The sequence below is a fragment of the Bactrocera dorsalis genome, chromosome 2, assembly GCF_023373825.1.
Source record: "Bactrocera dorsalis isolate Fly_Bdor chromosome 2, ASM2337382v1, whole genome shotgun sequence".
Taxonomy (NCBI): domain Eukaryota; kingdom Metazoa; phylum Arthropoda; class Insecta; order Diptera; family Tephritidae; genus Bactrocera; species Bactrocera dorsalis.
The window spans coordinates 7,502,304-7,515,073 of record NC_064304.1 but is presented as its reverse complement, the minus strand read 5'-3'; the positions used below and the strand labels follow the sequence as shown (position 1 = coordinate 7,515,073).

At 37.6% G+C, this 12,770-nt stretch overlaps 1 protein-coding gene across 1 annotated transcript; it reads left to right on the top strand.

Annotated features, from left to right (window-relative positions):
• Nucleotides 1–1,109: 1,109 nt before the first annotated feature.
• LOC125776518 (cuticle protein-like) lies at nucleotides 1,110–10,896 on the top strand. The gene is made up of 3 exons (XM_049448956.1): nucleotides 1,110–1,253; nucleotides 1,335–1,970; nucleotides 10,426–10,896. The coding sequence occupies exons 1-3, from the start codon at nucleotides 1,242–1,244 to the stop codon at nucleotides 10,810–10,812; spliced, it is 1,035 nt and encodes a 344-aa protein (XP_049304913.1). The 5' UTR covers nucleotides 1,110–1,241; the 3' UTR covers nucleotides 10,813–10,896.
• Nucleotides 10,897–12,770: the final 1,874 nt, after the last annotated feature.

The following is a 12,770-nucleotide window of genomic DNA, read 5'->3' as shown; positions in this document are numbered from 1 at the left end:
GCAAATTGTCAACAAGAAACGGTCAATATTAAAATAAACGGGTTTCCATACCAGATTCTGAGTAGTATGTATGGCAGCTGCATTCTATATCCGATCTCAGCGGTTCAGATAGATTAGCAGCTTTTTGGGAAGAAAAGGAATTGTGTCAAATTTGTCAGTGTGTTCAGTAAAGTTTGCGATTTCATCATAGTACATTTCACTTTTGCTCAAAGTTTAGAAATTGTCTAAGATTTTCACGCAAAAATCTTGTGCTTATATGAGATTCGTTTCTGACTTGGTTTTCGTCAACAAATAAAATTGTCAGCTTTAGGGAGAGTCAAGTACACATGTGGATCAGAAAACGCTATAACTTTTTCAAAAATAGACCGCTTGGTACAGATTGTGGTATGGCGGCATCATCGCAATTTATTTCATTCGAAATGAGGCAAAAAATGTCGTTACCGTAAATAGCGAGTAAAAAGTTGTGGACCAACTGATTTTCTCGGAAATTAAGGAAATGGGCGCGGATGATCTTTATTTCCAACAAGACGCTACGTCACCTCATGTTTCTTGTATACGTATGAACAGGGTCACATTGCATGTAAAGTTTAGCGACTCGTTAATTTCAAGAAATTACCCAGTAAAATGGCCGCATAAATCATGCGATTTAACGCCTCTAGATTATTTTTTCTGGAATAAGATTCGGCGTACTGGTATAACCGAAATTCCACACGAAAAGCTGCAAGTTTACTCAAAACAAAAAATATACAATTAGATCACATTGTCACCCATATATTTTTTTAGACATATGAAAATTATGTACTAATTTTCAAATGTAAATGTCATACTCTCATACTTCGTCAAATAAGTTACTAAAACACATAAAATTAATGAATTATGTACCTTAAATAAGCATATCTCTGCGCTCACATGTCAAAATACCCACACATGTGAACGATTATTTCATCAAATGCGTGTGTGGCCTTAGCTTTTCGAAAAAAACGATTAACTTTCATTTATTTTATAATGTTGAGCAGATTAAACGGATACACACGCACACTGCGCCAGTTTCTTATTGTTTTAGTACAGCAAATTGGGCGGTGAATAAACCAGATTTTAACAAAAGAAATTTTCAATGATTAGCCGAACAGGTGTGGACTATAAATTGATCCGTTGACGGATACTGCATATCATTCACTTCTTGCTATCTCAGCGACAAAGAACCCACCTCAGTTCAAAAACTTTTAAAAATATTTACAAAAATGGCATTCAAGGTAAATTGAAGCTCGGCTACCGTTAAAATAGCCTGTTCTAATAGTTTGCAAATATTTATCAATTAATTTGTTTCCTTCCAGTTTGTATTCGCACTCGCCTTCGTCGCCGTTGCCAGCGCTGGCTATGTACCAGTTGCTCCAGCATACCACGCCGCACCAGCCGTCGCCGTGCACGCAGCACCTGTAGCTCATTCAGAGGAATACGATCCTCATCCTCAATACAAATACTCTTATGGTGTTGAGGACAAGCTGACCGGTGATGCCAAGAGCCAAGTGGAGGAACGTGATGGTGATGTGGTCCGCGGTGAATACTCCCTCATTGACGCTGATGGTTACAAACGCACTGTTCAATACACTTCGGATGATGTGAATGGTTTCAACGCCGTCGTCAGCCGTGAACCTTTGGTTAAGTCCGTGGCCGTCGCTCCAGTTGTAAAGACCGTTGCTCCTGTTGCCCACTACGCTGCTCCAGTTGCTCACTACGCCGCTCCTTCCGCTCACTACTCAGCTCCTGCTGTAGTCAAGACTGTTGCCCCAGTTGCTCACTACGCCGCTCCAGTCGCTCACTACTCAGCCCCTGCTGTGGTCAAGACCGTTGCCCCAGTTGCTCATTATGCTCCTGCTCCAGTGGCTCACTACGCCGCTCCTGCAGCTCATTACTCTGCACCAGCCTCTCATTATGCAGCTTACTCATCTCCGGCTGTCGAGTACCATCATTAATTCATTTCCACGATCATACCTGTTCACTAAATCATTGAAACGATTGATAATATCTTTAAATTAGTAAAATGTTTTTCATGTATATATTCAGTATTGCTATTTATTCCCATAATAAAAATTGAGGAACTATAAAAGTATTACGTGATGTTATTTTGAGTTCTGTAGAGAATAAAAAGGTGTCTCTCATCCGAGGTTGTTATTTCCTTTTCATTAGGGCGTTTTTTTACGTAGCGGGCCTCAAACCCAGCCGCAACCCTTGGGAGGAATGATTCGCTTTCTCACATTAGCTTGCCTTCAAACGTATATCCTTTGGCTACCCAGAGGAAACTTGGTCTAAGACCTGAAGTCGTGAGCTGCTTGAACCATATGTAAAAGAATCGTTTCCGGTCACTCCCAAGTGAATGGGGCTCAGAAAACTTTTCTCATTTGCGTGAAGACTTTATTCTCTCAATAAAGAAGAAGAAGAAGGAGAAAAAGAAGAAGGAAATAAAGATGTAATTACTACAATGAAGAAAATTTTGCATCACGCTAAGGTTCAACTTGAATGACTTCCACTATCCTTTTATATTCGGATACTCATAAACGAGAATTGATTACCCAGAAACGGGAATTATTCAAAAGAGATCCAGAGATCATTTAAAGCATTTTACTATCTAGATATGGAAAAATTCTTATGAGGGCAAGCATTTGACATCACATTTGGACATAATTTAGATAGAATGGATTAATGCTTGACTTCCATATTTGACGTTTATAAGAAAATAAACAAGATCTTCGAGAGAACATATAAAGCTAAATAGCTACACTTCGTTTCCTGGTAAAAGTTTTACCATTAGCAACGGAGTTTTGCTTGTACCAGGCAAATGGAAGCTGTATATATTTTCCCAAGAAGTACATATTTCTGAGCTTAAAAATGAAAGAGCCGCTTTCGCGACGATTGTATAATCCTTTAGTAAGAACCGAAAACAAAAATCGTGTGTTCCCAAAGCGTCGTTACCATACACTAGTCGATAGTTGATTATTAAAATCGAATCTAATAATGTTTAAGACGAAATATTTTTCTTTCAGTATAACAACAAGCATATATTCTGACGATTTTTTTTTCTCTAATTTTTTATACAGAATTTGACCATGCTATAAACCTGCATTATAGACCTAGTAAAGTTAACCAAAGGGGTTTTCAAAAAATGTAAAACTAACAATGGATGTTTTAAAAATTCGTAGAAATTTACACCTATGTATTTTTGACTAGACCGAAACTAAAGACTTAAAGGCGGAAAAGGAAATCTGTTAATGGAAAACTGCGGGGGATTTTCAAATTCAATTACATACATTTCTAAACGCGTCATTGAGCGGTAGATTGCCCATATGGTCATTCACAATTCTCTAAATGTATGAACTACAAGTATATCCGTGATAACAGCGTGGCTTAAGAGACAAAAGCCGGAATAAGCTGTGCCGGGTAAAACATTTTACCGAATCATCAGCGAACGTCATTACAAGTTCGTGTTGTTTGTGTAGCAAACGCGAATGTCGATTATAACGACCCAGTAGGGCATGAATAAATGAAAATTTTGCAGAATGTTTTATGAAAGCTGTCTTCGATTCGCCATTTCTGAGTCCGTTAACTTTGTGCGTTGCTTTATTGGCAAAAAAATTACATATAAAAGCAAGAACAAAGTTATCGAGTTGAATTCATACAAATACAGTACGGAAATTCGACTGCATTAAGATCTTAACATTTTTGCATGCGGTAGAACCAATTGTCGAAGCCCTTTTGCCTCTCTGATTGAGGTATCTCCAAACGTGCCTTTTGAACGCATCAACATTTGGAAAAAAGGCCTAAACGTCTATCTAGCAGGGATCCAATCTCGGTATGTCATTTCATGGGTGAAAGTTTCTGATATGACACATATGATCTTCATAGATGGGATACTACCAGATGTCGGCTGCTTATTTTTTTTTTTTGAAGATTTTTCGACTCAATGAGCTTGTTATGGAACTTTTAGCAAACTTTATCGAGCTCGTCAGCTTCAAAGATGTCTATGTATTCCAGGGTCTAAAAAGTCTTTCGCTTAACAAGTCTTAGTTTATGTTGCACGAACGGGAATAAAAAAGTAACTCCGAGTCGTTTTGAGTGTTCAAAAATTCGTTATGTGAAAGTTCCCATTGTCGAGGTGAAGAGTGATCCGTTTTCGGTGATTGGTTTTCCTGTTGAACTTCGGGCTTCCGAGCTTTATCACCATACCATCGATAAACACTAGTCGTTTTAAGCATCGCAAGTATTTTTGCAGTACTATGGCTTAACAAGCCTTGAGTTGAATCCCATCGATGTACAAATTTTAAGTTACGTAATCAATACTAAAGCGCTCATATGTCTAAGCATTCTGAGAATGTATAACAACAAAAATGTCAAATTTTACGATAAAGTTGAGAGTTGACAGATTGCAACACTAAGGTTGCCAAATCAATAAATATTTTTCGGATAATATTTTGACAGCTAAGTCTCAAACGATCCAAAGAGTTTGAACTATCACGCGACGGATAATAAAAACAAGTAAAATTGAATTAATCTGAATTTCCTACAGGGCAGTCATTCGCATATGTGTGTTTGCATATTATTCTTTGCCCACATGAGTTATTTAATTGAGCCATTTAGTAATTTTGGCCATTTGATTTAGCTGTTGGCGCCAAGCACTTGTCTGCCAGCGCTACGAACGAAACCAGCCAATGAACAGAGCATTAACTGCATTAACCGATTATGCCCGCTATAATTTCAACGCCATACGACACATGGACGCGGCGCGCAGACTTAGCGCAAATCACGTTTGTGGTGTTTACGCTGAAAGGTTTGAAAAATTGGCCGGCTATTTGCCAGCGAATGCGTTGAAAATTGTATCGCGAACATGACATTGAAATTCCTCTTGCAAACGGAATTTCCTAATTGTTAGATATGTACTAGTATATTCGCTCTCATTTCAAACTCTGTGTACGTATGTAAATATGTATGTGTTGTTGTTGGTGTATTTTTTTGGAGCACCGTGGATAACATGCGGTTGGAGCAATTGTTGCTTTAATGCCACCAATATTTGGCTAATGAAATCGAAAAGTTCTCATTAAAACACGAATGCGCGATTGAATGGACGATTGGAGAATTTCGTGAGATTTTTTATTTATTAAAATAAATATATATGTACATATATGTACATATGTTTTTACGCTATTGTATTGTTATAATTGTGTACATATGTACACATGTTTAATTAATTTACAGGTTTTCAGTGCAGTAAGTCAACGTGATTCGCATATTTCCGGTTCGAAATTCTTAACGCTTCATTTTATGCCCCAAATTCGTACATTTTGATTGATAATAACACTCGCTGGATGTACAGGGTGGTTCATATGTTGATTTATTTTACACCTCAGTACACTCACGGACGTAAAGCGAAAACCGTTCCCGTTGATGAGTGTAGGCAGAGTTGGAATTGTTGGGGAATTCGCCAAAATTGTTGCAGAACATAAGGGGACTCCGGGTCCGTAAGGAATTGTCCGCGGTTTTCACCTCTCTTAAGGTTCACTGGGTAAGAAAATTATTATTAACAAAAGTCTAGCTTACTTGTAGTCTGCGAACTTCCAATACATCATGGGTAGATCCTTTACTAATGGAGCGTTTCCAGCCCACAATTAAAGACTGATTAGAAAAGAGAGACAAGGAAAATCAATCAAAGATCTTCGTAAAGGAACTTTCAATCGCTGGGCTCAACTGGTAGTTGTCCAACGCTAGACCACCAACAGTGCTTCCGCAATTTATTTTGGACACAACATGCAAAGCAAGAGGTTTGGTGAGTTCTTTCAATTGTGGGCATTCTAACTGGTTAATACACTAACGGTGTCCAACCGGTGAGGTTGAGACTTTTGTCGGATGTTAGGTTTAGAAGTTCTTTGCAAGAAAACAAGGTAGAATCGACGCTTTCTTCTTGAGTGTCACACCTCTATGGGATCAAGGCTTAAACACCTCGAAGCTCATACTTTCAGACATCCCGGTGAGCTGAAATAAAAGACCTTAGTGGATTTATATTGGCCTCAAAGCGCTTTGACGACTTTTAAGATCTAATTACAGTACAGTGAGGAGATCTCTCAAAATTTTACAAACGCTACTTATAGCTACATACCTAGAAAAGATCCCAGCACTTATGTACATCGAGGAATTTTTTTACCAAATGAAAATAAATTTATTTAATAAATAAATTTAAATAAAAATGCTTCACTATATTCGATTTCAACCATCTTTGAAGCAAAAGCCGTACGAACTGTCTGTTCTTAATGAACTTCTGATTCTTTTACATATGGCTCAACCAACCCACGACTTCCGGTGTTAGATCAAGTATCCGCTGGGTAGCCAAAAAACATTCGTGAGAAGGTGAATCATCCCTCAACATGATTGTGCTCTGGGTTTGGTACCCGCCATGTAAAAAACACACCCAATGAATAGAGCACAACAGCCTCGGATGAGAGACCCGCTTTTTGATGAAAATAAATCGAGCTTCCAATAGAGAAAGTACAATCTTCTACAAGAGTGAACAAGTGCTGACGTATGCCGATGACGTCCATATCATTGGCCATAACAATCACCCCGTTAGTTCTGCTTTCTCTAGGTAGGACAAAAGTGAAGAAAAGGGGTCTAGTAAACGAGGGAAAGCCGAAATATCTCACTGACGGTTATAATTTCGAAGTCATAGATAAATTCGTCTAACTTGGAACCAGTATTAACAACATAAACTGAGTTGGTTCAGTACCCTCCGTGGGAAGCAAGGGAATAGGAAGATCTCCACTCCGTTGGAAAGATCAGCGCTTTTGTAAACTCGACTATAAAAGGAAGAAGAAAGTATTTGAAAAATAAATTTTTGGAATCTAACCTAAGACTATAGCCGTGGTAGCTTTACTAATTATGATCTTGATAAATAAATTAACGCCATTAGAATCACCCTGTATTAATGAATACATGCAAACTTATATAGCCGCAGAGGTGGGGTAATGTATACCACACACTGTCTTTTGTCATCCAATTATTATCTGTGAAAAAAGATTTATTAAAAGTACATTCAAACAATAATAGAAATAATTAAATCTATAAATGAAATGACTGCTGACAGCTTCACTGTATTTATCCTATACCATGGGAGGACCGGATGTATAATGGAGTGATAATAATTTATTATTTTTCCGTTAATTTGATTATTTGTTGATCTTCTCACGAAACCATAAAAGGTATTTAGACCGCCCAGTGAAATCTATAAGCAAATAATAATTAAAGTTGAGCATTACTACATACAAGTAGATTATTTGTAAATATAAAATATATGTACATAGTATACATATGTATAACTAGCTATACACACTAGCCCTTTTAAATGCAATAACAATCAAAATTGTTTAAGAACGGTGATCTCTGTAGTTATATACACACATACATAATTACTCTATAATATAATGGGCTAATTACTTATATATTAATTATGTGTATTTTGGTTTGAAATTAGAAAAACAATTAACAATAATAAGATCACCTTTAGAGCCGCCTTGTTAATGGTGTTTTGTTGAAATATCTTTCAGTTTAAGTCGGCATGTATACATAAATACAATCTAAGCATCAATTATTTACTTTTAATTGGCTTTAATATGCCTATTATTGGACATAATTCGTAGACGCTGAAAAATTTTAATCGAATTTTCATAGCAGCGCTGGTGGGGCTTAAGGCAATTAGGAAGGTAAAGATAAAACGTGGGCACAGTTTCATTTTTCCAAAAATCAAAACAAAATCGAAATTAAAGCTTCAATTCGATTCACACCACCCCAAGACTTCCTCTTTATGCAGCGTTGTATTGAATTCTTTTTGATTAATTTCAAAAGGGAGCGGCTAAAATTAATTAAGAACTGGACAGTGCATTTTGGTTCAAATTTTGTGTACTTGAAAATGAGTTATTAGACGGACATTAAGAGGTGTGGAAATATTTTATATAATTTTATGCTATAAGCTCACCGTTATAAAAGGTATGAAAGATTTTAATGATGTTTTATATTTTAATATTATTTTATTTTTTTAATAATGTATGGATGTACTACATTATTTTTAATTATATGTAAGTTAATTATATGTAGTTATCTCTCTGGGGTCTAGTGAAGCCCGATTAAGATGCACAGACCAAAAAAGAAATTCAGCACAAAAAAATAAATAAATAATGGGTCAAACCTCCAAAGTTTATAAAATAGTTATTTTCATTTACACACCTCGAAAAGAAAAATTTTCTCCAGGACCGTGTAGGAAAGCTTCGTTAACAGATCAAAGAAAATTAGTGGACCAACTGAAATTGCCAGATACTGGTACACTGTATCTATACGATACACATTTAGTAATCTTTAACCCAAAAGTCGAAAAATTTGTATTGTCTCTGCCTTATATGGCTGAACAGAAAACTGAATAGAAAAAATTACATGAACCAGAAAAATAAAATCATCCATCCTTAGGGCTCACTTATAAAAATAAACTAAAGTCTTACAATCTTGCATATAAGTAGATTACATTAAATAAATAAATCAGGTTTGCACCCCGATCTGAGGTCTACTGTGCCCTCTCCTAAGTCACAACGACTCACTACACATATGATAGGGCTAATATTGATAAATTCCAATATACTGGTAGGTGCTATTGAGGTGATGTGATTCCTGTTTGGAAAGATGGACACAAGGGTCTTTATCCTGCGCCCACAGAATGATGTACAGTCAATTAGCAGCTGTTCTGTAGTTTCAAGCTCCATGTCGTAGAACCGGCAATTTGCACAATAAACTAGGTCAATGTTACCATATATAAGTGTTCTTAAGGTTACAATTTCCAGTGTAAACAGCGACAAGTCCCTTGGGAGGTTGATTACATATTTAAACGTTTTAAGGTTGTAACCACCCATTAGTAACTTGATATGGCGCATGGTTTGGAGTTGTTGCCAATACCCCTATCTATCCACTCCTTTATTCTTGCGAAGCAGTTCCTTTATGATATAGAAACCAACCGCAAATTCAAGTCCTACCATGTTGGTGGATGCTGCGGAGTGGGCGATCTCATCAACCAATTCATTCCCGGCTATATCTTTGTGACCGGGCACCCAGATAAGGTGCACTTGGTTACGGTCTGATAGACTGTTCAGCCGTTCTATAAACTCCTGCAGCAATAGCGATTTGAACTAGTACGCAGAGATCGCTTTGATTGCCACTTGACTATCGCTAAGCATAATTATACGTTCATTTCGATAGTTACGTTGGAGGTTTAGCTCTAAGCACCGACCTCTACTTGGAATATCCTCTTAGCTCCATACATGGAGGGTTGGTGTATTGTTCTGCGACTCCTCCGACGATTCCTTTCGACGTTTTCGAGTCGTCGGTGTACCACTTGATTGTATTATTCCTAACCAGTAGCTCAAGAACCTTACGGCTGAGAGTAACTTTGAACTTCTTAATGAAGTTTACATATTTGGTAATGATGCCCCTCGGAAGAAGAGCCAGTAATATTTCGCCACTTAAGTCCATCTAGCATCCAAGGGGTCGCTGATGAAGACCGCGCGAATGAGCAAGTCCAAAGTGAAACCGATGCTAATTGTCTTTTCTGACATCAAAGGCATCGTCCACCATGGATTTTTTACCTCGTGGCCAAACCGACAACGCCAAGTTTTAATTGGAAGTCCTCAAGAGACTCGAACGAAGGGTAAATCAAGTCCGACAAGGCAGCCGATTGAAAGTTGCACCGGCTCACACCGCCTTTCTTGTGAAAAGTTGCGTAACTAAGGCCGACATAGCTCGACACGATAACCATTTACAGGGCGTCTGACTTTTCCCTCTGAATTAAAAAACTTTGTCACAACTTATCAAGGCATAACTACAGTTATTTACATGTGCATTCATACAAAAATAACGAAAGCAACATAAAAATTTGATTACATCTACTCAAAAGTTGAAAAACAACTAAGTGAACTTGCGGTAGCAACATAAGTGGTAATTATTGCTACGACAAGTGACGAATTCCTGCTCAAAATAGTTGTCATTGTTCTTGTAATTTGTCACTTTTACGACAACCTTAAATGCTTAATAACCGCCAGGCCCGAATTGTTAGCATTTGACCGTGACAACTGATGGAAATAACAGTACTGAACTCAAGTGCATTTTGTTTCTCGTTGAGTGGCCCTTTCTAAATGCATACCGATAAAGTAAATGAAGAACTCATTTATCAACTATAGGAAAATTCAGTTATAAATTAGACCAAATGCCAGACAGCTAATTCATTCAACATTCGCTAGTTCAACCGTGAGCATTATTAAATCAAAGCAAAATCATGATTAAGGTATGCATAATTAATAATACCAACAAATTTTATAATAATTTTATAATTTTGGCTAAATGTTTCAGTTGGTTATCGCATTTCTACTGGTGGCTGCCGTTAGTGCCGGAGTTTTAGTACCACAACCGCTACATCACTACAGTAATCAAGTAGAGGAATACGATCCTCATCCTCAATACAAATTCTCTTATGGTGTTGATGACAAAGTGACAGGTGATTCCAAGAGTCAATACGAAGAGCGCGATGGTGATATGGTGCATGGCCACTACTCTTTGATAGATGCTGATGGCTTCAAGCGCACAGTTCATTATACCTCCGATCCACATAATGGTTTCAATGCGGTCGTAAGCCGTGAACCATTGGTGAAGGTAGCCCAAGTTGCTCCAGTGGCGCATTATGCTCACGAACCCGCAGTTGTTCACAATGCTCCTGATTATCATTATCGTCACTACTGACAGTTGAACTTATGCGTATACCTAACTGTATTTATTTTTATTATTTTGTTTGCATGTATTTGTTTGTTTTATAAATGTTTTTGATTATAAACACTTTGAAAAATTAAATTATGTTATGTTATTTTGAACTTGTTTCGAGTTATGTACAGTGCGTTCAAAAGTAATAGTTTTGTTTTTCGAGGTAGCATTTATTGGGAAAAATATAAAAAATAATGTAAAAATATGCAATCCATTTAAATTCAGTGAACATGCTTGCCAGATTTCCAGAAATAATTTTAACTGTTCACTCAAGATCATATATGATTCGGGCTGATCCATATAAACCGGGGCGAAAGCTGAATCGATAAACATTTTTTATGCTCGTGTGACGTTTGATTTCTGTCTGTCAATTAGTGTTTGCTTACGACGATAAAAGTTTGTCTTATGATTTTTGCCATATAAAAATTAACAATGAATTTGCTTAAATTTTTCTGTTTCCAATGAAATCTCGGTTACGGAATCATCGAAAATGTTGCATACATGTTTAGCGGAATATACTTTTTCCAGAAACATGCGTTTTTGAATAGCGAATATAGTAATAAGTGAAGGTCGTGAAATCATAGAGTCGTCCATCCACCACTGCTAATGACGATAGCATCGAAATGCCTCTTTTTGTCTCCTATCGAACATCTGCACATGGAGACTCATATGCTCTCAGTTAAGGTTCATAATGAACTCCTCTACAAACAGTTTCTGTTGGTTTGTTTTCGTAGAAACCATTCCTGGGAAGTGTTCTGCATACTGTAACACATTAAACTCCGACTTATCCAGAATCGATTCCCACATACACAACGAGTCGCACGTTTCCTGGGCCTACCGTTAGGTAACCTGGGTGACAACTTATCTGAACCTTACCACCCTAACGAGTGCTAGTTAACTGTTACAACAACAACAACTATAACATCGAAAACACAACAGTTGGCTAGGCATAAAGCTTCGCAGTTAGATTCGGGCTACAATGTGAGTGCAAAAGAACCTCTCAACCAAGCTTCCGGAGATTTTTTTATCACTATCTACAGGGTCAAGTACTCGAAGTGCAACCAACTTCACAACGTTTGCGCAGCTGTCGCACTGGAATCAGCTGTTTATAAATTTGCTGAATGACAGTGCGGAGTATTGTTCATAAGTGTACAAAAGCGTTTTGCCAAAAGTGAACGCAAAAAAAGTGATCAGCGATGAAATTCAAACGTAATAGTGTTATTGTTTTATATTTAGCTGGAAAATCACAGCCAGCAATTGTTCGTGAGCCCAAACCCCTTAATGTATATAAAGTTTTTGTTTATCGCACTATCATTCGTTACAATGATACTGGTAGCATCGCAAAACGCCATGGAGGTGGTCATCAAAAGACTGCAACGTCACGTGAGATGGTTCGGAAAGTGAAGAAGCGACTTGAGCGAAATCCACGACGAAGTGCCAATTAAATGGCTAAAGAACTGAAAATATCTGACCAAAGCATCCGACACATATTGAAAAATGAGCTCAAGATCAAGCCTTACAAGTTCCAAAGATCCAATAATTTCACACCGAAGCAGCAATAAGTAAGAATTGAGAGATCGAAACAGTTGCTTCACTTGGCCGTAAGCGGTCAAATTCCGAATATCGTGTTTTTTGACGAAAAAATTGTTCCAATTGAGCAATTCGTAAACACTCAAAACGATAGGGTTTACTTGACTGACCGGTCATACGATAGCTGCTTTCGTGGGCCAACAAACATTTCGGTCGCAAACCATGGACGTTTCAACAAGACGCAGTACCGTCTCACAAAGCACGAGTGAACCAAGAATAGATGAAAAACAACGTTCCAAACTTTATTACGACCACACAACGGCTCTCGATTTCACCAGATGCGAACCCAACGGATTATTCTCTCATGGGCCATTTTGGAGAGCAAGGTCCGAAGTAAAAAATACACCAGT

What these genes read in the sequence shown, in the direction of transcription:
- LOC125776518 (XM_049448956.1), top strand. An exon ending in CGGCTGTCGAGTACCATCAT is followed by an intron (nt 1,971 to 10,425) that starts TAATTCATTTCC and finishes TAAATGTTTCAG; the next exon opens with TTGGTTATCGCATTTCTACT.